The 24,184-nt window shown below is 37.7% G+C and overlaps 1 protein-coding gene across 1 annotated transcript; it reads left to right on the top strand.

Annotated features, from left to right (window-relative positions):
- Positions 1 to 253: 253 nt before the first annotated feature.
- On the top strand, positions 254 to 22,010 carry LOC144271513 (transmembrane protein 180-like). Its single transcript, XM_077828898.1, has 7 exons — positions 254 to 303; positions 3,765 to 3,946; positions 4,888 to 5,622; positions 10,889 to 11,043; positions 12,858 to 12,941; positions 14,626 to 14,769; positions 20,806 to 22,010. The coding sequence occupies exons 2-7, from the start codon at positions 3,794 to 3,796 to the stop codon at positions 20,933 to 20,935; spliced, it is 1,401 nt and encodes a 466-aa protein (XP_077685024.1). The 5' UTR covers positions 254 to 303; positions 3,765 to 3,793; the 3' UTR covers positions 20,936 to 22,010.
- Positions 22,011 to 24,184: the final 2,174 nt, after the last annotated feature.

Genomic DNA, 24,184 nt, shown 5'->3' with positions numbered 1-24,184 from the left:
TGCCGAGTCCCCCCCTCTCCAGGCCGGGCCCGACACCGCAGCCGCCAGCAACGTGGCATCGGCAACCGCCTTCTTACTAACCAGGGGAACGATTATTCAAAACGGGCACTCTGACCTGCCCGGCAGATAACCAATCGCATGCCGCCACTCAGCGATCGACCGGAACGCCGACCAATCACGTGCAGAAAGCCTCCACTCAGCCAATGGAGAGGGGGCGGGGGGGAAGGTGGGTTTGAGGAAATTAAGTTCTGCCCCGCGAGTGAGCTGCGTAGCCTCCGGCCGGAGGGCGGAGACAACGAGTCGGTTAGTGATGGCTGTGTGGGGGCAGAGTGGATAAGGCTGTGAAGGGTTAATTCCCGGGGAGTCGGTTCTTGGGCTTCCCGGGGAGAAGGAAAGGGGTTTGGGGGAGGATGGGGAGCTATCATAGGTGCTGGAACTAGGGGTGTGGGGGTGCTGTAGCACTTCCTGACTTGCAGTGGTTTCCATCCTATGCAGGGTTTACAGTTTGGTTGAGTGGCTCTTAGCTCCCTCGCTATACAAATTGTTCCAGCACCCATGGGAGCTATGGGGGTGGGAATGGTGGTGAAGTGCAGGGGGATGGGGAGCTGTGGGTGGGGTGGGAATGGTGGTGAAATACAGAGGAATGGGGAGCTATGGGAGGTTGGATAGGATGGGTGAGCTATGGGGGGGCGTGGGAATGGTGGTGAAGTACAGAGGAATGGGGAGCTGTGGGTGTGGGATTGGATAGGGGGCTATGAGGGTGGGAATGGTGGTGAAGTACAGAGGGATAGGAATAGTTGAGTCTAGGGGCCTCATAGGTGAATGCTGTTAAAATAGTCCCTGAAGTGAACTCTGTGCATATGTATGGTCTATAAAGCATCCTGGGGTCCTTAGGGATGAATGCTTCATTCTGTTAAAATGCTTTCAAACAGGATTGTATACTGCAGCTCGCAGATGTCAACCATGTCTTTTTATTGTAAACTTCCCATGGTGCTGTTGTTTGGTGAGGAATCGCTGGCCACAGTGAAGCATGGTAGCAGCTGCTACCATGTTTGAAAATAATTATCCATGATAATACCTAGAAATTATACAGTATTTTTCATCCATAGACCCTTAATATTTATAAAGAAGGGTGACACTTTACAGATGGGGAAGGGTAGGACTGTTGGAGGAAGGACTAGTGACTTGCCCAACTCTACAGAGAACAAAGGTCTCCAAGTTTCTAGTCCAGTGAACTGTCCATAGACCCTTCTGTCTGGTTGTCAAGCACAGTTCTATAGTATTAAAAAGGAGCAATGCTTGGTAACCATTAGAATTTGGGTTCTCTGACTTTTTTATGTAAAGTTGGATCGTGTTTCATGTATTCACCTTCCCTCCTATTCAAAATCATGCAGACCTCTTTCCCTTCCATTTGCAGTTATATCTCTGTCAATTACAGAAATTGCTTACACTCAACATTAGAAAGTATAATGTATTTGTAGCTACATTTTAATGTGGTTTAAAAGACGTAAAAAAGATGTGACCAGCCAGTTCTGAGGACTGCTAACAAGTGCCCAAAAGATTACAGTTTGGGAACCCCAGCCAATCTGACCTGGGGAAAAATTCCTTTCTGACTCCATATGGCGATCTGAGCATGGTGTCTGTCAGCTAGCACAGTTTGGACAGGGCTTAGTATTACCATTTGGAATCCATTTTCATCTCTCTACCTTGGGTACTAGTTTTCTTTTACTCCTGGTCATTGCTTCTTGGAGAGAAGCAAGTAATATGCAGTATGATTGCTCTCTATAAATACATCAGAGGGATAAAAACTCCTCTCCCTCTCTGGTAATTCAAACTAAGTGTCAAAGTGAACATAAGAACAAATGGCTATAAACTGGCTACCAACAAGGTTAGGCTTGAAATTAGACAAAAAACCATCAGAGGAGTGAAGTTCTGGAACAGTTCCCCCTAGTGGGGGAAAAAACTTAACTGGTTTCAAGACTGAGCTCGAGAAGTTTATGGAGGGGATAGTATGATGGGACTGACTAAGATGGCAAGTGGCCCAATGGCGACTGCCAGTAGCAAAAATCTGCAACTGCTGGAGATGAGACACTAGATGGGGAGGACTTGGAGTTGGTACAGAGAATTCTTTTCCAGGTATCTGCCTGGTGGATCTTGCCCGCATGCTCAGGGTCTAACTGATTGCCATATTTGGGGTCAGAAAGGAATTTTTCCCCGGGTCAGATTGGCTAGGTTTTTTCCACCTTCCTCTGCACTAAGGGGCATGGATCACTTGCAGGTTTAAACTAATGTAAATGGTGAATTCTCTGTAACTTGAAGTCTTTAAACCATGATTTGAGGACTTCAGTAACTCAGCTGGAAGTTAGGGGTCTATTTCAGGAGTGGGTGAGGTTCTGAGGCCTGCAATGTGCAAGAGGTCAGACTAGATGATCACGATGGTCCCTTCTGACCTTGAAGTCTATTTGAGTGGGAAGGTGGTCAGCTGAATCCAGTGGGACCCATCTATTACCTGCTTAAATAACGCAGTCTGTTTTGCTCTGTGGGATCCTCTAGCTCACGTGTACATTAGTTGCCATTAGGAAATTTGGAACTTTAAACATACCTGGTTACCCCTTCCTGATTCATGCAAAGTTAAATCTCGTGATTAGGATAGATATAGGTAGACCAGCAAAAGGGGAGGTAGAAAGGAATCATCATATATATTTACAGCATTGCACAGTTGGAGAGGTGCACTTCTTGCGAGAGGGAATATGGTACCAACCTTGATATGGAGCACTAGATCAGTAGTTCTCAAACTTTTGTACTGGTGACCCCTTTCACATAGCAAGCCTCTGAGTGCAACCCTCCTTATAAATTAAAAACACTTTTTAATATATTTAACACCATTATAAATGCTGGAGGAAAAGCAGGGTTTGGAGTGGAGGCCGGAAGCTCACAACCCCCTCTGTAATAACCTTGTGACCCCCTGAGGGGTCCCAACCCCCAGTTTGAGAACCCCTGCACTAGATATATTGGCCAGTTCATTAGGCAATGCACTGGACTAAGTTCAGCCAGTGGTTTGAATAGCTATTTCAGATCCTATATTCCAGATTGTTATTAGGTATGCCTCTAGAGTTTTGTTTGGTTTCTGCAAAAAGAATTTATGAGGGAAATAATAAGGTTCACAAACTTTCTGAAACTGAGGACCCCGTTGTCTAATATTTTGGGGTAAGCAGTTGCAGACCTTGTGTCAAATCTAATTGTATAGATAAATATAAAATGTACATGTAAATTTTGGGGGGGAAACCAGAAAAAAAAGATTATAAAAAAAGTCTTGATTTACTAGCACGGTACCAGAGTATGGGTTTGCACTAGTGATTACAGTGCAAGACTGGGGTCTAGGGATACAATTTTTGACAAATGATAAATTTGTTCTTCGATACACATGTACCATAGGTATTTTAAGTACTCAGACAAAATTAAGAAACTTCATTGATCTCTTAATACTGTAGCTTATTGACTCAATTTTATAGACATTTTGTTGTACATTTTGAAAGTTGGAAAGAGACTGAATGATAAAGCTGACCAACATGGACTCTAGGGATCCCTTCTTGCAGTCCTAACATAGGCAAATCTCCAATGGCTTTTCATTTTCCGAAGTAGTAAAACTAAAATGTGGCACGCTGTAACATGGAATTCAGTAGTCCTCTATTAGCAAGGATTATAAATATCAATTGTACTTAATCAATAAGTAATTATAAGTATTTTTCTTTTTTTATAATTAGAAGAAGAGGAGACATTCACAATTTGGAAAATGAAATTTGTTTTAGGAATTCATCCTAATGCCCTGGCATATTCCATGACCACACTAGGCGCTGGAATGATGAACAGTATCTTTAATTTCTACTATGTTAAGCTTTTCTTAAACCAATACAAGATTTCAGAAACAGCATTTCATCAAGCACAGGTATAGTACATTGGAACATGGATTTTCATATTGTTGTGCACAGTGTTTGTATAATAATAATGAAATAATTCTGCTTCATTGATGAATCAATTATTGACATACTGCAAATATAATTAAATATGTGATCCTTAATAAATTGTAGGTACATTCAAAGTTTATTAATAGTTTTTAGATTTAAAAAAAAATCCATTGTTGGAAGTATGTTTGTTACTCTGACAAACTTCAAAATAAAGTTTTTCTTTACCAATTTTATGTCCCTGTTCAGCAAAGATTTATACATATGTTAAATTGTTGTTTAAAGTTAAATATGGCCATGATCCTGAAAATCCTTACTTATGTGAGCAACCTTATGCATGTATGTAGTCCCAATGAATTAAAAGGGTCTACTCATGTTCTCAAAGTTACTTATATGCACAAGGGTTTGCAAGATGAAGGGCCATGTGTGTAAGTCTTTGCAGGACTGGGCCTTTAAGGCCAGATTTTTAAAGGTATATAGGCAGCTAACAATGCAGGTAGGCACTCAGTAGGATTTTCAAATGCACCTAAATGCCTAACACCCACTTTTGAAAATCCTGCTACGTGCCGGTAGGTATCTTAAAGCACCTAAGTACTTTTAAAAATATGGCCTTAGTCCATTTCCATTTGGCAAGCTTTCCTCTTTTGTTTTCCAAGTAGAATTGTACATTAAACAAATATGACATAGTGTACTTCATTGTTTGTGCATCAATATCCTCTGTTAGTAGAGATTTAGAAATAGTTTAATTTAGATGACTCTACATACAAATATACTTAATGTTTGTTTGTGAGTGTACAACATACAAAATACGTTTAACCTTTCCATCATATAGGTCAGCACTTTTGTTATTCCAGATGTTATGTATGTCTTGATGAATCCTACAGAAAAATATCACTAATGAGAAATTCTGTATTTTTCTTCTCAGGTAGTTTTTATGATCTGGAATGCCATTAATGACCCTCTCTTTGGGTATATTCAAGACAACTCCAAAGTCCCATGCTGCTCAAGACGTCAGTTTTCAATTTTATATGGAGCACCATTGTATGGCTTAGCTTTTCTGCTTCCCTGGTTTCCTTGGAAACATTATCAGGAAGGTGACTGGCTTAATGGTCTTCACCTTATTGTTGCTTTATGTGCTTTTGATGGCTTGCTTACATTTGTGTTGCTAGCACAATGTGCGCTCTTTGCAGAGATTTCAACTAGACATGAAAGTAGACTTCAGCTTATTAACTATAACCAAGTGGCAACATTAGTTGGATCAACCAGCATTCTTTTTTGTGGTCTAATATCAGATAATATGGAAAATTTTGCCTATTTTCAAACCTTTACTGTTTTGGTTGCAGCACTAGCAACTGCTTGTATGTGTTACACTGGCATATATAGCACTAGTCAGTATGAACAGAGAGAAACTCCTGTGGAGAACACTAGCTTAGAAAATAATGATAAAGCTCTCTCCTGGTCCTCTGTAATTTCATTGACCAAACAGATAATGACACAGAAAAACTTTATACTTTTTGTGACCATGAACTTCTTTCAAGTCTTCCACCTAGCCTTCTGCAACAATTTCATGATGATCTTTGCGGATAATCTCATCCCTAAGGATGTCCTTTCCTCTTTTATAAGAAGCATCATGTATGGAGCTGGCTTTATTTGTCCTCAGGTATGCAACAATGCTTTTAATCTTTTATTTAAAAGGAAAATGCAGCTTACTTTTGTGCTAGTTCTCAGTAATTAAAGTATCTGTTTACACTGCTTGGACAAAATACTGTATCTGGCAGAAACCTTTTATTAGTCTGAGGAACAAATCTTGTGCACCAACATTATAAAAAGAACTTTAGTCTCATCTAGTCTAGTCTAGCCAAAAAGGCAGCATAGGGTAGCAGAGAGAAGGAGGGTAGGCAGATAAAATAACAGTCAACAGGAAGAGAAAGTAAATGTTTTTGTGTTTCAGGGGCTTAACAATTTAGAATAAGAGAAGGAAAATAGGCTCAGTATCAGGAAAAAATATCCTAAAAGTGAAATGTATTGAAGAACTTGGTGTTAATTTTCCTTATTTTAATGTGTCTGGATGGTGAGGGAATCCCCATTGCTTTCAGACATTTAAAACTAGATGGGACAGAACTCTGGAAAATAAATGTTAGGTATAACCGACCTCCCCCAAATGAACATTCTCTGCATCATCATGGGAATTGATGAAGGGGCTAGATGATCTAACAAAGCAAGGTCTGTCAACTCACCTGCATTTGAGGGAGCGAAGCCTTCTAATTCATTTTGTCATTCATTCACCATCTGCACGTAGAACAGTGGTTCTCAACTCTGGTCCACCGCTTTTTCAGGGAAAGATCCTGGCGCGCCGGGCCGGTTTGTTTACCTGCCGCGTCCGCAGGTTCGGCCGATCATGGCTCCAGGCCATTGGGGGCTGCAGGGGGCTTCAGAAAGCGGTGTGGGGCAAGGGACGTGCTGGCTGCCCCCGCAGCCCCCATTGGCCTGGAGTGGGGAACCGTGGCTAGTGGGAGCCGCGATTGGCTGAACCTGCAGACGCGGCAGGTAAACAAACTGGCCTGGCATGCCAGGGGCTTTCCCTGAACAAGCGGTGGACCAGAGTTGAGAACCACTGATGTAGAAGGTGAGCAAGATCTCATCCCAAGAGAACCAAATATGGTTTGCACTGGAAGGGAAAGAGGACCAAAAGGATTAGATGTGGACAGCAGTGGGAGAGGAGTGAGAGAAAAAATAATGCAAAAAGATGCCCCACAGAGAAGACAAGTGTTCTTGTTTTTAGATAAATAAATAAAATCTTCCTGCTCATGCCCCCCTAAAAACTTGTATAAAGCTGATCTTCAAAAACTTTCCATAGATTTACTTCAAACGTTTATGGTTTGATTTTCTCAAATAGTGAGCATCTGCAGACTATATACAGATGTTTTGAGTGCCTAGCGCTTCTGAAAATCAGGCCATTCATTTTTAATGTGAACAACTTGTGTTCTTTTTAATAAATAAATTAATAACATATAAAAGGAGACATGGAAAAGTAGTAATTTAATGCACAGCTAGGAATTTGTTATAGTTTAAGCTTCTGCTGACATACAACAATTAAATACAACTAATATATATTCTTTGCTGCAGAACTTATAAATATCTACCATTAAAACTCCCTGCCCCTCCAGAGATTTTACAGGTCTCTTCTATAACTCAAAAAAACACCTAGGTAATAAACTTCTTTATTATAAGTAAGTAAGATAGGAATATATCTGACAGAAACTACAGAAATTAGGACAGCCTCAGTAACTTTACACTCAATATATACCAATCACTGCTGATCAAATCAACATGACAGTCTAAAATGAACAATCTTTCAGAAAACACATTTCTCTCTGCTTCCCAAAGATTCATTATTTAGAAGGCCACTGAACTGTATAAAGTTTGCTGTGACCTTATTTTTCTTGGGTTTTGTCCCTTCAAATTCAAGATATAACAACAGAATTCTCCGACAGCAGTGTCCTGAAGTTCACTTATTGTAAAGCATCCAGCCTACATAAAAGAAAGCTGCTTTGTGGATTATGCTTGTCTGGCCTTTACAAAGCTAGATCACGGCTTCTATTAAGGGATGGCAGTTGGTGTGTGGGATAGGACGCATATCCTGAATATGCCCTGGTGTTGCAATCAAAGGACTTAAAAATTAAAGCCTAAAGCATCAACTGATTCAATATTTTTCTTGGAAATACAGGGCTTTTATTGAAAGACTCCAACAAAGTTTCTGAAGCACTAGAGCTTGATGCTCCCACGGCATGTTGATTTTTCTTAATTATGATGAAATGAGGTCCAGTTCATTAAAATAACATGCATTACACATCTGTTACTATATCTAAATATGAATACATTTTCACAAAGTGTCAGATAATAATTTTTTTAACATATAGTTCCAGTCAGATTTGTACTTCTTTGTATTACAGCCACTTATGTCAATTCCCTGCTTAACCTGCTCATTACTCTGCATGGTACTCAGTTTTTTAAGAAGAAAGCTTGAATTACCTCATAATATTTGCCACAATCTTTTTTAAGATTCATTCAATTCATGTGTGGAGCATTCAAAAATGTGTTTGCCTTTTGTTTCCTTGTGCTGAATCTTCAATCCATTCTGTGTCTAACAATGAGGATTGATGCTGTTTAAAGTAATTAAGTATGGGAAGAAAAGTGCAAGGGGAGTGCCTTCCTTTTGTGAAATGCTTATTGAGTTTGAAATCATTAATCTTGGTGGCTAATTAATATTGAAGGAAAGAGAGCATTGTTATCTTGTAACTCATGGAAGGAGCTCAAATCTGACAGTGATGCGAACCATATACCTGGGTATATAGTGTGTCATTATATTAGAAAAATAAAAGGCACTATGTACATTCAAAATGTCCTCCCATTTGAAAATGGAAAGTGAGGGATGGAAGAGAAAAGAAGAGTTTAATTTTTGTGCATTAAATCTTGTTATCACTGCAACTTTTTAGTGCATTTTCAGTATTAAATCTTAATCTTAAAACACTATTACTTTGATTATATGTTAGAGCATAATAGAGATCATGAAATCATGTTTTAAGACTGAAACTCCAATTGTCTTTAAGGTATGCCTCAATCTGTTGTTTTTATTTGCTAACTTCCTATTGTAACAAAAAATTTATATATATATATATATATATATATAGTTTAAGATATTTAATTGTTTATTTGGAGTGTCCAGAAAATAAACAACTATTTCTCAAAAGCAAGGAGGACAAGATAAGAAGCCAAATGTAATTTCACAATAGGCAAATGTGGGTGAAACAACATCTTAAATATTTTAACCAAAAATAAGTTCAATAAAATGTTTGTTACCATAAAGTGAGGATGATAATCCTGAGGAGCTGTGAATCAGGAAACATCATGGGGAAAAATTCTAGTGTATGATTCTACCTGATCTTAAAAATTCTATATACAAATTATGGAGTGTTTTAACCGTTCTTTTTGCTGTGGGCCTAACTCTAAACTATCCTTTATCATAACTTTTTGCAAAAACAGCATTCTGTGTTATATTAAAATGCAATTACCATATCATCAGAAAAGTGACTCTGTAAAATGACATTGTGGAATTTTGTATTTATTCCCTCACAGTACAGGTGAGAGTTGCCAAGTTTTTCAGTTCCACTTCTGTACTGTGAGCTATGTTCTTTCTACCTCTTATGTCACTAGTAATAAAGATTTTGCTTCTAAAATTTAGTTGACAGTTTTGTTAATGTATGAAAGAATGGAATCCAGCTGTACTGGGTTTGCTTTTTAATAGTGATAGACTTTTCCTTAAAGGTGATATCTGTGCTTGATTTTCACCCCTGAGTCTCAGTTTCTTACCTCAGGACATAGGGAACTCCCCAAGCTTTTAAAGGGTTTGGAATGTAGCAGTAGTATCTTTTTTTGCTGGTACTGTTCAGGTTACTTAGGGGCTCAACATCTAAAGGTCAGTTTTGGTCTAAATTGTTTCTGTGGGCTTCATGACTAAACATTTTTCGGATGTTTTTATTTTAAAGTGTTTTAATTAATTCAGACTTTTGTGACATAATGCATGTGTGGATTTCTAATGCCCGAATATGAAAATATTGAGGGATAATTTTCAATACTGAATTTATGGATTTGATTCTCTTCTTTAGATTCACATAGACCTTTTGCTCAACATTTTCAAACTATAACTTGCTTTAGATTTAAAAGTTAGCACAATCTGTGACTAAAACATCAGTGTTCTGTAGAAAAACAACATTTTTATAAATTAACTTTTCCAGGTTGTGAATTGGTTTTCTTCATTCTTTTTATTAGCGTATGCAGTCAAAAGTGAATTACTGGATGTGACACATCCAAAAAGCTGATATTTTATTGTTGCTAGCACTTTGTGTAGATTGTTGCATGTTGAAATCTGGAAACTTGAAATGGAACTATGAGTACTGCGCATTCAGTATCTACCTTTCCCAATACCTTTTTCTACAATAGAAGCAAAACTAGTAATCTGTTACGATAGGATTTCCCAGTGAAAGTGTTTTATCAATTTCAAAAGTGGCACTGAGTAATAGTGGTAGTAGAAGTTTACCATATATGTCCATTGATATCGGAGCCATTGTGATGTTAATGAAAAATTACAGCTTTGAAAGATTTCAGAGTGGTAGCCATGTTAGTCTGTATCAGCAAAAAGAACAAGGAGTACTTGTGGCACCTTAGAGACTAACAAATTTATTTGGGCATAAGCTTTCGTGGGCTAAAGCCCACTTCATCAGATGCATGCAGTGGAAAATACAGTAGGAAGATACACAGACTAACAAATTTATTTATCTTCCTACTGTATTTTCCACTGCATGTATCTGATGAAGTGGGCTTTAGCCCACGAAAGCTTATGCCCAAATAAATTTGTTAGTCTCTAAGGTTCTACAAGCTTTAAAAAAAAACCACACATTTTGTTCAGTCCAGTAGTCTAAGTTCAAATGGTAAGAAACACTTTTCACTATGAACACACTACAAAATAAACTGCATAAGGGATATCGGACATTATGCTCTATGGTATGAGCTGATTGCTATCTGAAGTGGGAAGCAATATTTACCCCAATGTAGAGTAGCGCACAGACTGATTCTGGGTAAAGGGAGAGCGTTTGTCTCTGAAGCATCTGTTTTAAAACAGAGATAGGACCATCCCACTGGTCCTATCATCTTTTCTGTTTGTGCAGTTCCTATGTTCTTAATTTGTGAGCCATTTGAAAATGTTACTGATTCAGATTTCCCCTTTCAGAAAATATGCATGTTTGCTAATTAGAAGAAGTACTGTGTAGCAGTAAACCATTTATAGCATCCAAAACTCTGTTTTCTTAAAAGAAGTACTGAAGTACTGTATTAAGTATATACTTAATATGTATCTATTATCTTTTCAGTGCCTTGTGCTTCTCAGTCATACTTTGCTGAAGAAGTTTGGATATTACAGGATCATCTTGTTTTCCTTTTACTTAGAAGGAATAGCTGCCGCTGTCATGTTTGTTCTAGGACCAGAACACTACTACTTGCTGGCTGTTTATCTCACAACAAACATGTAAGTAAATATATACCTTCAAGGATACTATTTTTTTTTTTTAAATTAACAGTTTGCTACGCCTTGTGAACGGAGTCTGTTAGGTCACTTTGTTTTTACACTCTTTGTCATACCCTTGTGGTAGCTTGAAGAATTTCCTACTATAAGTTTTGCTCTTTTTCCTTTTGTTCTGTTTCATGGGTCTGAAAAGGAGCTGCAATTAAAATGGCAACTCTTGTTTAAGAGTATTTCAACTTTTAGTTACTGCTTCTATTTTCTTTTTAAAATTAACAATCTAATATATACAATAATTAGAGTTTGCAGCATTGTCTCCAGCCACATCAGTTTTAACGTTGGTCAAATGCAGATTCCATTGACACAGACTTTCCCGTTTACCCAAACAGCAGTTTCCCACCACTTCTTCAAGTAGTGTCCCTATTGGTGTTCCCACTGTAGGTGTATCTGAGTCCCTGTGCCTCAGATTGGAGATTTTAGGTAGCAGTGTCTGTTTGGCTCACACGTGCTCTCCCTGTCTCGAGGCTATCTAGCACTGCGCGGAAGAACTGCGCTCAGTTCCTTCTCAGCCGCCTTTGGCCTGAAATTGAGTACTAGCAGAGTGCAAGAGAAATTCAGTTCTAAACTTTATTTTAGTTTACAGAATAGCTAGTAGAGTTTCTGTTGTTTAGATTCATACTATTCCTTTTCCCTTTTCTTTTAATATTGAAAAATTAAAGATTTTAGATCCCTCCACCCCACAAAAATGCTGGCAATTCAAGTCACTGTTGGCTAAACAACATTAAATTTGTTTTCTTTGGTACTGCTATAGCATGAAACCTCAAGGTTATTTCACAGAACAGGTAGATCAGCGAGGTGTGGAAAACCCTCAAAAGGAAATACTTCATTAAACATTTTTAAAAACAGCCTTCTCAATTAGAATAGGATGGTGTTAATTTCATGGTCTTCCCTTCCTACCTTGCCTGTCCTCTTTGCATATATTTTCTTTCTCTCTCTTCTCCCCTTCCCCCCCCCCCCCCCCACCCACAACCCCAATCCTTCCAGGATTTCAGTCATGGGCTATTGTAACTAAGAACTATGTGACAACTGAATTACATTATCCAGTAATATATTTTCCTCATTTCAAGTTTCCTTAGGAAAAAAATCTCTCAAGATATGTGAAGGTTATTTAGCCCAAAAAGGACTTTTGTAATTTGAACCTAATTTTACCAAAACTTAGCAATACATGCAAATCTATCATCCTGTTTATTGTTTCATTTGGTTCTATTGATCATGTGTTAAATGTATTTGTTTACCTTTATCATTCTAATTCTGTCACTTGTTTTAAGCTTGTTTCCTATCTTTCCCTTCCAGTCCTCTGCATGTCCTTTTTCAGATTTCTGGAGGAGAATTTTAGTTCTTTCTTCTGAGATGTTCCTTTTCTCCATTCAAGTCAGTTTAAGTTGGTATTAACCTCAGTAAGTGTCCTCTTTCACTTCAATGCCAAACTGCTATCTTGAAATTCCAAAAAGAGTTGAGAAAGTTTTAGGTTTGTATACAGGTTTCTAATTCTTGATTAAAGTAACAGCTCTAATATTTATTTGGAGAACTGATCTTTAAATAGACCTAATAGCCATTTTTAATTTGAAGCAATAATACTGTGTTAATTTACTTGATGAGAGAGTAAAGTGTGTGTGTGTGTGAGAGAGAGAGAGAAATACACACACACACACACACACACACACACACACACACACACACAACCATCCAATACAGTTTTCTTATTGAAAAAAGTATGTTTAATATCTATCAATATTTTGAAATATTTTGTCTTTCTATAGGGTAATTGTTCAAGCGTCATTCAGTTTGTTTAACCTGCCCTTGGCAGATATTGTTGATGCAGACTTAATAAAACACAAACGGAGGTATGTTGATCTTACTACTGCTCACAAAATGTACTGTAGCTAGTGTCATCAGATTCTCTATACCAAAGTTAAGTTTCATACACTGAACACTCTGAACATATTAATCTAAAAAGGATTCTTAATTTGGTAAAAAAAAAAAGTTTTCTATTTTTTTTAAATTACAACTATTTTTAAGAAGTTTCACTTTATATTTACTTTTAATACGATAAGTGAATGGGAATTCATTATTACTGTACATTGCTTTAAGTCTTTTGAAATTTTATGTTATTAAATAACTTTTTCCCAGATTATGTCCAAATAAATGCAGAAATTATTGTGACATTCTCTGGCTCCAATCCTGCAAACACTTGCTTTAAGGGCTTAATTTACACACACAAGTAAAGGTAAGCACATGCATAAATGTCTGCAGGATTAGGCCCTGAGTAAATTTAACAAAGGAATGAATTTAAACACTTCCATTGTAAACTCTATTATATTTATAAGAGCCCAGTCCGACAAACATTCACATGGTTAGTCCTCTTGATTTCAGCAGAAATACTCCCATGTCTAATATTACTCAGAGGCTTAAGAGTTGGCAGGATACAGCCTTTCTAATATAGAGAAGGTATCTGAATGTTTGAACTATACCACTTAACAAGCAAAATTCAAAGTCTGTGTAGCTGCCGTTCAATTTTTTAAATAAAAATTGATAAAACTTTCTGTGATATGCTGTACTGTGATTCATGTATCTTTTTGATTTATATCAAAGTGCAATTGACTTCCTGTTGCTCTCACAAATATACTGATTTCTATACCAGTGGGGTTTCTGGTTTCAGTGCTATTTGAGGGGGAGAAGGGGAATCAGGCTCCCTCTAAGGGCAAATCCTGCGAAGACTAGAGCACGTATATTACTTTATACCTGTGAATAGTTCCATTAGCTTCAGTGGGACTATTCCAATGCATAAAATTGAACCTGGGTATAAGTCCTTGCAGGATTGCGGTCAGTGTCTATGTAGACCAAATCTCATAAGTGGTACATTGAATTTTCTTCAGTAACTTGAAGGTGAAGTGGTGTAATTTACAATTTAAAAATATTTTTGATACGACGTTCCCCCAGTCCATATACAAGACTTGAAATTATTCTGAATAACAATCAGATTGCTTTGTTTGAAGAACACTTAATACATGAAGAGCACTTGAATAAATCAGTTTCTAGTACCAAATCACGTCTTTTACAAATATAAGTCTATCCTATTTTTCTCTTTTCCTTGTTAATTGTATGCAGTCGCAACTCTTGAATCACCAGACTATGGGCCTGATCCAAAGCCCATTGAAGTCCATGTGAATCCTTCAGTTAGCTTCAGCGGGTTTTGGATTAGGCCCTTTGACACTGTTCTATTAGATCCCTGATTCTTTTATTTATGGTCAAGTAAGGTAGTTGTGGGGACCTAAGATAGTATAAAAGGTATGTTTATAGATTTTTTTTTTTAAAAAGAACTACTTATCTAACTGGAATGTAGTCATTTCATTATGATATCTGGATCATTCACTGACTAGAATGTTGATGGTAATTATGCAGTTATGTATCCTGATGGTTAATATTTGAGTCTGAACAGTACTTAAATAATGAATATAATAAGTGCTGTAAGTGATGTATATTTATATACTATGTAATATGGATTAATACGTGTCTTGAATATTTCAGATCACCACTTTCCTCCATGGTTTTTGGTACCAATGCTTTATTTACTAAGCCAGCCCAGTCTTTGGCTCCTATGCTTGTGGTTACAATACTAAATCAATTTGGATATGAGAACCTGAATAATAAATTTTCTCAGCCTGATCCAAGGTGAGTTCAAAAGTGAAGTTTTAAGTCACAACAAGTTAAATAATGTTATACAATTATTACAAATTAATATGCAGTTAGCTTGCATCAGATGTGTTGCGACTTTGCTTCAATAAATTTTCAGTTGGTCCTCATCTCACTGACATAAAAATGCTGTCCCAGTAGATATTTAGTCTGAAAAATGTACTTTTTAAAGAGAAGACATGGGAAAACTTGCCACATGGTGGGTGTGCGTGCATTTGTGGGTGTGTGAAAAATTCATTTCAGTGTATGATTGATTGTTTTTGTCATTCTGTTGTGCAAAATTAAAAAACAGTCAAACCTGTGATGTTCCAACTTTGACTATAACTATTACCAAAACCACAAAAGTGTATTTATTTCATAAATATAGTTACTAGACATATTTAGTACAGTAGGACTGTGACTAATGTATTTTGTTTTTGAGAGAAACGATACAATTATAGGAGGAAGAGGGGTTTGGCTCAACTAGGTAAATCACTTTGGTTAGAGTACAGTTTCCCATTCTTATCTTAATGGCCTTATCTTAGTTACTTCCTAAAATTTTGCTTTAATTAAAGAAAATTCTTAAAAAATACAGAGAGGACAATCATTTATAAAACCTCCTTGGGGAAGGGCCTTTAAGGAAAAGAGAGCGGAGATGTGGCAGATGTGTCTGGAATCCTCTTCCTGACCCTAATGGACTGTAGAAGAAAGGCACAGAGGTAGGTTTGGAAGGAGGACAAGCTGGGGCCATTCAGAAAAGCAGCGTCAGTAAAGTGAAAAGTACTTAGGGCAGGGGTGGGCAAACTACGGTCCGCGGGCCACATCCAGCCAGCCAGCCAATTTAATCCAGCCCGGGATCTCCTGCTGGGGAGTGGGGTCTGGGGCTTGCCCCACTCCCGTGCTCCAGCTGGGGAGAAGGTTCATGGACCGCTCCACGCGTGTGCCACAGCTCCCAGAAGCAGTGGCATGTCCCCCCTCCGGCTCCTCCTATGTGTAGGAGCAGCCAGGGGGCTCCACATGCTGCCCCCACCCCAAGCGCCGCTCCTGGAGCTCCCATTGGCTGGGAACTGCGGCCAATGGGAGCTGTAGGGGCAGCGCAGCATGCAGAGCCACCTAGCCGCACCTCCACTTAGGAGCCAGAGGGAGGACATGCCGCTGCTTCTGGGAGCTGCTTGAGGTAAGCACTGCCCAGAGTCTGCACTCCTGAGTCCCTCCCGGGCCCCAACCCCCTGTCCCAGCCCTGATCCCCCTCCCACCTTCCAAACCCCTCAATCCTAGCCCAGAGCACCCTCCTGCACCCCAAGTCTCTCATCCCCAGCCCCAGCCCCACCCCAAAGGCTACAACCCCAGCTGGAGCCCTCACCACTGACTTAGACAATTTCTGTATCTTTTTGATATATTCTAAGGTGGTCTGGAATGAATGAAGGAAATTATTAGCGAACCAACCCATTCTACCGTGTCTTTACCCTCTCTTGCTTTATGTTTCTCATTAAAACACGTCTTCCTATAAATCCTAGCCCATCCCTCAGGGAAGTAAACAAAAGTTGTGAACAAAAATAAACAAATTGTGGAACTAAACATAAAAAAAAAAAATTTTTTTTGACTCAGGCAGACCCCTGGCATGTAAAATTTCAGCTTGAACAGTTAGTTTGGTAAAGTGATAGGCAACCAAAAATGGAGTCTTATAATTGGAAGTGTCAAGCAATCTTAATAGTAGGCAGTGCTACCAGTCCAATCTCTAATAATAGAAAATACCTCAGTTTAACACTTGTTGTTCACAGTTCAGAATCTGAATGTATACTATGCAGCAGAATAGGAACATTTTTATCAGGGAATAATCATAACTGATATCCTGTCGTTTTTAAAACACTGATAGGCCTACAATCAAGCTAAAAAACTCACTACTTTCCGTTATATTTTACTTACTATTGTTACAAATAACATCTACGATGACTATTACTGAAAGGTTAGCAAAAAATATTTTTCTTGATTTTTTTCCCCCCTTTCACACTGTACACACAGTCAAATTTGTTTATTTGTGTAAATCTTTCAGACAGCAACAGGGGAAAGGAAAATTTTAAAAAGAAAATGTGAATTTAAAACCATAAGCCATTAGCAGGTGTAATACCTGAAACCACTTTTCACTTTTTTCTAAATAACTCTATTTCAAATCACCTGTCCCTTTAAAGAAATAAAATATCCCATATGTAACTTTGTTTTTCATAATTTATGCCTGAGGGCGTAATCCTATGAACTTTAACTTTTAAGACGAGTTTTAAAGTAATATCTGCCATATTGTGATACAGTAAACATATTGACTTAGTGCTAAGGGAGGTTTCCATATAGGAAATCAGTATTAAGGTCTGATCTTTCAAACCTTTAGTCATACAAAGAATCATATTGAACCCACTGAATTACATGCATGAACAAGGATTGCTCACTTCAGCAAGGATTTGTACAATTGGGCCCAAATGATTATTTATTGAACATTGTTAAAGCATACAGGAAAACACAGTCCCTGCCCCAAAGAGCTTCCAGTTGAATACACATAGAGAACATTCCAAGCACACACTATACTTGAGGATCAATGACTGTGAATATTTTTTTTATGTGGATTCATACTACTGACTACAATGAATTGTTCTCATTGACAGGCTTGGTGGATGTGTGTTTTAGGGAGGGATTTGAATTACGACTATAGTCATTTGGTACATGAGGATAGGAAGGGAGTTGCAAGAAGGAGTGGCATGGAAGAGGCATAGAAATGAATGGGAAGGTAAGGTACATATGGGCTATTTAAGGTGGGTGGCTTGGGAGAAGCATAGCAGTTTGAGAAAATGAAGGCTGAAATGTAGGCAGTGAAGGTGTTGTACAGAGTTTCGAAAGTGCAAGGGAGAAATTTTAATTTTATGTAAAAGATGATGATGAGAAATCAGCACATAGATTTGAGGAGAGTAGCTACATGATGACAACAATGGGAGGGGAAGATGATTTTGGCAGTAACATTTTGTCTGCTATCAAATGGTGTTTAGTGTTAATGTATCTAATTAAAATCAATTTAAGAACTAGTCATTCAGACAGGAGACAAATGACTTTTACACATGGCACACTGGAGGAATTCTCTTCTGTTTATTAAGCCTTTATTGTTAAGGACGCTTCACTTGTCTCATTCAGTGTTAATCATTGTTATCGCTGAAGAAAAATGCTACTCTGTATATTGTACATGGGTCCCAAGGGATTTCATTGTCAGGCATCAGTAAAGCTTTTATCAAGGGAAACCAATTTACATGTTGGGTTTTTTTATATATATAGTACTGTACTAATGAAAATGTGGCTGGTAATTTACAGGATTGGAGGGTCAATTTTTGTTCCTTTTGGTTTATCCTAAATAGTTTTCCCTAGAACATTAAATCCCTTTTTCTGCTCTATAAGAAATGTATAGTTTTAAACCTCCCTCTCCTGGAGATCCACTGAAATTACAGTCAATCATACTGATAAAACACACTGGCAGTAGTTTGTTGCCCTCTTTATTATTATTATTTCCTTGTATTTAGAAACAAATTACCAGATTATAAATAGATGCACAATATATAGATGGTGCACAATAAATAAGCTGTCAGTGCATCTGACAGTTGGAAATACCACATGATCTAGTAGCAGGGTAAACAGTGTGCTGGATATAGTGAGGAACTATATTTTAACAAGAGCATATCTTTGAATATATGCATCTTTGTACTGCATGCACAAAATAATTAAAGATTTTTAAGGCATCTTCTCCACCACTGTGATGTAATTTGAGCATTGTTCTTGATATATCCCAATGCCTCAATAGAATTATATTTAATATTTGTTCATTTTTCTGTATAATACACCTATTTTACTTTTCATAATTCCTGTAAATGTCAAGTTTTAGAATAAAATATTAATCCATATTCTTTTGTTAAATCAGTGCAATTGTATTTAAACCAAACCAAGATATCATCAGTACAAAGGCAAGGTAGGACTTGGCACAATCTTTTTCTTTCCTTTAGAAAAAGGTAAAATACTTGTTAAAGGTTGACATTCTTAATACTGAAAATTGCAGTTCTCTTTAATATACAGAAAGGTAAAATGCAAGCAAAAGCTGTGTAGCTTCACTATAGCACCCTGCCAAATTTGCCTTGGCCCCTTCCTGAAGGAACTTTATATAGGTAAATAGTTTACCCATTCAGTTCTTGGATTCTCTGCTGGAACTGCCAACAAGAGGGCTAATTAATGCCAACCATGGTGGTAGTTTTTGTGATGCATATACTTGTTTACTTGGAAATGGAAAGCACCGTTGAACCCAGGCCAGTAAATAACTATCAGATGCTAAATTGTGATCACTAACAGTAAATACTGAATATGAATCACTGACCTACCTGTGAAAAGTCCCATCTCCTGTAACCAATTGTCTAAGCAGTTAAGTAATTCCCTTAGTACTACTTTAATTTTTAAGCTTGTGCCTTGTCTTTGTCACTTGGTATTAACATGTGCACAATTTATTTAAAACAATTGTTTAACTTGGAATAAACTGTGATTGTATTGTGTTATACATTTAGGACCAAATCCTGGTTCCATTGAAGTCAATGAGGCCTGGATTCGGCCTTTTTTGATTGACTCATAGGGTTTGATCCAAAGCCCAGTGAAGTTAATGGGAGTTTTTCCACTGACTTCAATCAGCTACGGATGAGGCCCATAGTAGTCAACTTTCACAACCATTCTGTTAGTCTCCCATCACATCTCACAGTGCTAAGGAAAAAGAGAAAATAATGTACTCTTCTTCTTGGAGACTGAAGAATTTTTTCAGAGACTGTCTCACCTTGAGTTCAGTTTCTTGATATTTCTTAATTAGAATCCAATAATTAACAGATTGCCAGTGGATAATTATCACAGCTGCTAGACAAATGCCTAGATGTGTTTCAAGCTGTCAGAAACCAGCCTGTTCATAAAGCAGTTATTTTAATTATATATTATAATTTGTAATACATAGTTGTTGATCTGCTTCTTTATGTATTACTCCTTAATAGAGCTTTAGATTAGGAAGTATCTTTGCACGTTTAAGGATGCAGAAGCCAGAATCTCAATGTACCTTTAACATGTAATATATATGGATGGTTTAATTCTTTATTTTCCCCTAAAAAATAATAAAACTGAATTAATCTTAATATTTTGGTAAATGCATTGAGTTCCATGCATTAATCGTGACCTGTTCATAACATTTACCAGCCATAAGTACATTATATATAGTTAATGTCTCAGATTTTTAACTTTTAAAAATACCAATATGTCCATATTGTTGAATTTTCCACTTTCTCCCATTCTTTTATTCATTCCCTTTAAAAAAAATCTTTAATCATACAAAACTTTATAGGAGTTCCTGCTCTGTAAGGTGATATTGTTTTATACTAATTTTTATATTACCTACCACCGTTGTGTAATAGATTACTTAACGGGTCTGTTAGCTTGTCTATAGCATATTAATATGCACCCTACTTACCTAACTCAGCTCATTTATTAATAGCTTATTTTCTACAAACTACCTCGTGTTGGGAGAGCAGGGGGCATAAATAAGTTTAAGGGAATGATAGAGCAGTACATACATTCACCTCTAATTTTCTGATTCTATTTGGGAATAGCTTTTATGTTTGTGAATAGTGAGAAACCATATTCCCACTGTGACGCTGGGGATACAAGAACATTGGGTTATTTTCATCCACAATTTGTATTTATATGCTACTTTTAATAAAGCTTGTTTAATCAGAATCAAACAAGCTGAATATCTATACATTGAGCTTTTGGTAAAATACAGAAAAACATGGGGATTTTTATTCCTTACTCACAAGAATCCATATGGTTATTTTCATGTTTTTTCTTCCAAAGTAAACCTGCTATTTACTTCCTTTTAAAATTGACTGTGCTGAATAATCAGAACTATTTTTTTAATCTATTCAGAATTGACTAAACGGGGTGAAAACTGCATCTTGGGAAAACTGACATTTTTACCTTCTTTTCCAGTTTGTTTTTAGGTCTTCATGATGCTATGTTCTATTTGATCTGTCTGGTTCCACTTTGCATTGCAGTTATACAGATTCTGATGTGGACTCCCTTCTCCATACAGAACAGTCATATGACAGGCATACATTGAATCTTCAACACTTAGTCTATACAGGAAGGATTTAGATTTTGTGTTGAATTGTGCACAGTAGAATTAATACATTTAAAATGTGAAAAAGCAGAATTGTACTTAATGGACTATTAGACCAAATGCAGTCTGAGCCATTAAATCAGTCATCTATGGTGGCTGTAAAACCTATCGTAAAGCATTCCCAGCCTTAACACAAAGCCTATACGTAGCCTTTTCTAGTTCAGTTACCATACATATGGCAATTGTAGGAATGCTGGCAATCTCCAGGGGACTCTACTGAGCATACTGAGGAAGTGTCTTTACTCACTCCATTGCTAAAGAGATAAAGGCATGCCTGTTGTGTATAGATATTACTGGATTTTGAGGGGAGTTAGCATGGAGCAATGGATATGGCACCAGACTGGAAACCTAGTTCCCAGCACTACCACTGATGTGCTGTGTGACCTTGAAGGAAGTCACAGCAATGCTCTGTGCCTCAGTTTCCCCACTTGTAAAATGGGAACAAAGATACTTATCCATCTTTGTAAAGTAATTTGAGATCTACAGATGAAAAGCACAGTATAAGAGCTAAATATTATTTAGTGAATGCATGTATAGTTGAGGAAACTGAGGACTTAAGTTAAAGTTCAAGAAATCAGAGATATAATGAAGTCTTAAGTTATGGTTACATTTTTTGAGTCATGCCAGAGAAACAGTTCTATTTACTTGTGTTTTACATGCTAATATCAACATTTCCAAAGTCTTCTATATTTATATATCAAAAGAATCCTAACAAACAATGTTATCCATGGATCTGTATTCTTAAATTGTCTTTTATAATACACCATTGTTTATATACATGGATTTTCTGTCTATTGATAAAAGTCTATTTTAAAAAACAAATTGTATAACTTGCCTTCCAATTGAGAAGGATTAGGGTTCCTGCTGTTTTGTGGACATAGTTTTTGAGGCGAAAACCTGAAGAAATCTAAATGACTTTTACCTGTGATTCACTGTATACATCTAAGTTTTCTTCTTGGTTACTCCTTCCAGTTTGGTAATAAAGAAGTTATATTACAAATATTCTTTCCTTATACTCTCTCTGGTAGTATTTTGTCTTTTTTTCTCATGTGTATTTTCTTTTCTTTTTTTTTTTTCTTAACGAGGATGCTCTTCCTTTCTGTTACGGGACAATTCCCACTTCAGCTCCTAAATACCTACAGTATGCCAGAGATAATTAGCTTTCATTAATTTGTCCTTACATAGTATAGAATTGTTAGAACACATTTAGACCATAGGGTTCAAGTGTGGTATGCCATGTGGTACAACAGAAAGGACATCAAGATGTTAAGACCTAAAAAGGGTAACAAGAATTCATTTAAATAGGCAAACAGAGAGGGACAGTCTTTTATGGAAGGTGTTTGGCAAATATAGCATTTACTTCCCCAGGTGCCTGCTGTAATTTATGAATACTGTATGTTGAGCTGATTAGTGGGATATTTATTGTCTGAATATGTTGGTGTATTTTAATAGAGGGGCTGTTGGGAAAGACAAGCAGGAAGGAAAAGACTTGAGGGTTGTAAAACTACATGTAACTAACCTGGAGCAATTTATTTGGCAGTGTATACATTGCAAGCAGATGTCTGTTCAAAAGCAACAAAGTTAACTTTATTGTCATTCGGAGGTTTGATTGTGAAGCTGTTTTATTCCTTGAGGGCAGAATAGACTGAAGTCTTTGTAAATAGCAAAGGGAGAAAAAAATATCTGGTTTAAACAAAAAAACCCTGCCACTGGCAAATGTCTAAACCTCTCACATCAAAAACTTTCCTTAAAGAGGCTAAACATAAACGATAGTCAAGTTAACAAAAAGATTAGGAGTACTTGTGGCACCTTAGAGACTAACCAATTTATTTGAGCATGAGCTTTCATGAGCTACAGCTCACTTCATCAGATGCATACCGTGGAAACTGCAGAAGACATTATATACACACAGAGACCATGAAACAATACCTCCTCCCACCCCACTGTCCTCCTGGTAATAGCTTATCTAAAGTGATCATCAAGTTGGGCCATTTCCAGCACAAATCCAGGTTTTCTCACCCGCCGCCCCCCTCCCCCCCCCCAAACTCACTCTCTAGCTGGTAATAGCTGTAGCTCACGAAAGCTTATGCTCAAATAAATTGGTTAGTCTCTAAGGTGCCACAAGTACTCCTTTTCTTTTTGCGAATACAGACTAACACGGCTATTACTCTGAAACAAAAAGATTGTTTAGCAATGCTTTTGTTATGGTCTTGTTAGAATTTTATAATGCTAAGCAGCATTGGATTTGATTGGTACTTGGCTAGAAAGCCTCCAGGAAGATCCTAGGATGCAGTGTGAAGTGCTAGTGTTGATTTTAGTGAGTGCTCTTCTTAACAATGAGTCAGGCTCGAACCCAAACATGATGTTAGGGAGTGCTGGAGAGCTCTTAAAATGAGATCTAAAGTCAAGGTGCAAACTACTAAGGTCATTAAAGTTAGGGCACGTTCTGCAAGATTAAAGGTGTTAGCCCTGGTGCCACAGTCAGAGTTTAGTTTAAGCAGTTAGGTGGGCTCTGCCTAAATTCTCTTGCTGTTTCAATTAGATAGGTATTCTTCACTTTCATTCCTAAAATGCTGTCATCAGTAACATTGTATATAGCACCATAGCTGTGTATGATGGTACTAGGCACGTAAAACAATCCCCGTCCCAAAGAGTTTACAGTCTAAGGCTCTGGACCTGCAAAGATTTATGCTCATACATGTAAGCCAAGAAGATTGTTGCCCCACCACTCCACATAGAGCAGCTTGTGGCCCCATTCCCACAATGTTGCCCCACCATTACTTGGAGAAGCAGTGATTGGGGCCCAGCCACCAATATATGAGGCATCTAGTTGGCTGGCAGGAGATCTGCTACCACTTCTCTTTGGGTAGGTTGGGGATTTCCCGATCATCAGATCATTATTCCCTGACTTCAGACAGGCTGGGACCCCTACCAGAAGAGGGAGGAATCAGCCTCCACCCACCCATAGTCCTCTGCTTAAGTGCGTGGAGGCTGATTCCTCCCTCTTCTGGTAGGGGTCCCAGCCTGTCTGAAGCCAGGGAATAATGATCTGATGATCGGGAAAGCCCCAACCTACCCAAGGAGAAGTGGTAGCAGATCTCCTGCCAGCCAACATCATCCCAGAGAGTTATGAGGGGGTGGCAGCAGCCACTGGGATAATGAGTTATGAGGGGGTGGCCCATGCCACTG

This window comes from Eretmochelys imbricata, chromosome 10, assembly GCF_965152235.1.
Source record: "Eretmochelys imbricata isolate rEreImb1 chromosome 10, rEreImb1.hap1, whole genome shotgun sequence".
NCBI classification, from domain to species: domain Eukaryota; kingdom Metazoa; phylum Chordata; order Testudines; family Cheloniidae; genus Eretmochelys; species Eretmochelys imbricata.
This window is presented reverse-complemented; position numbering and strand designations above follow the sequence as displayed.

Coding starts and splice junctions, on each gene's coding strand:
- LOC144271513 (XM_077828898.1), top strand. CDS start 3,794: ATGAAATTTGTTTTAGGAATTCATCCTAATGCCCTGGCATATTCCATG. Junction 12,942..14,625: donor TTAATAAAACACAAACGGAG/GTATGTTGATCT, acceptor TGAATATTTCAG/ATCACCACTTTCCTCCATGG. Junction 14,770..20,805: donor TTTTCTCAGCCTGATCCAAG/GTGAGTTCAAAA, acceptor CTTCTTTTCCAG/TTTGTTTTTAGGTCTTCATG.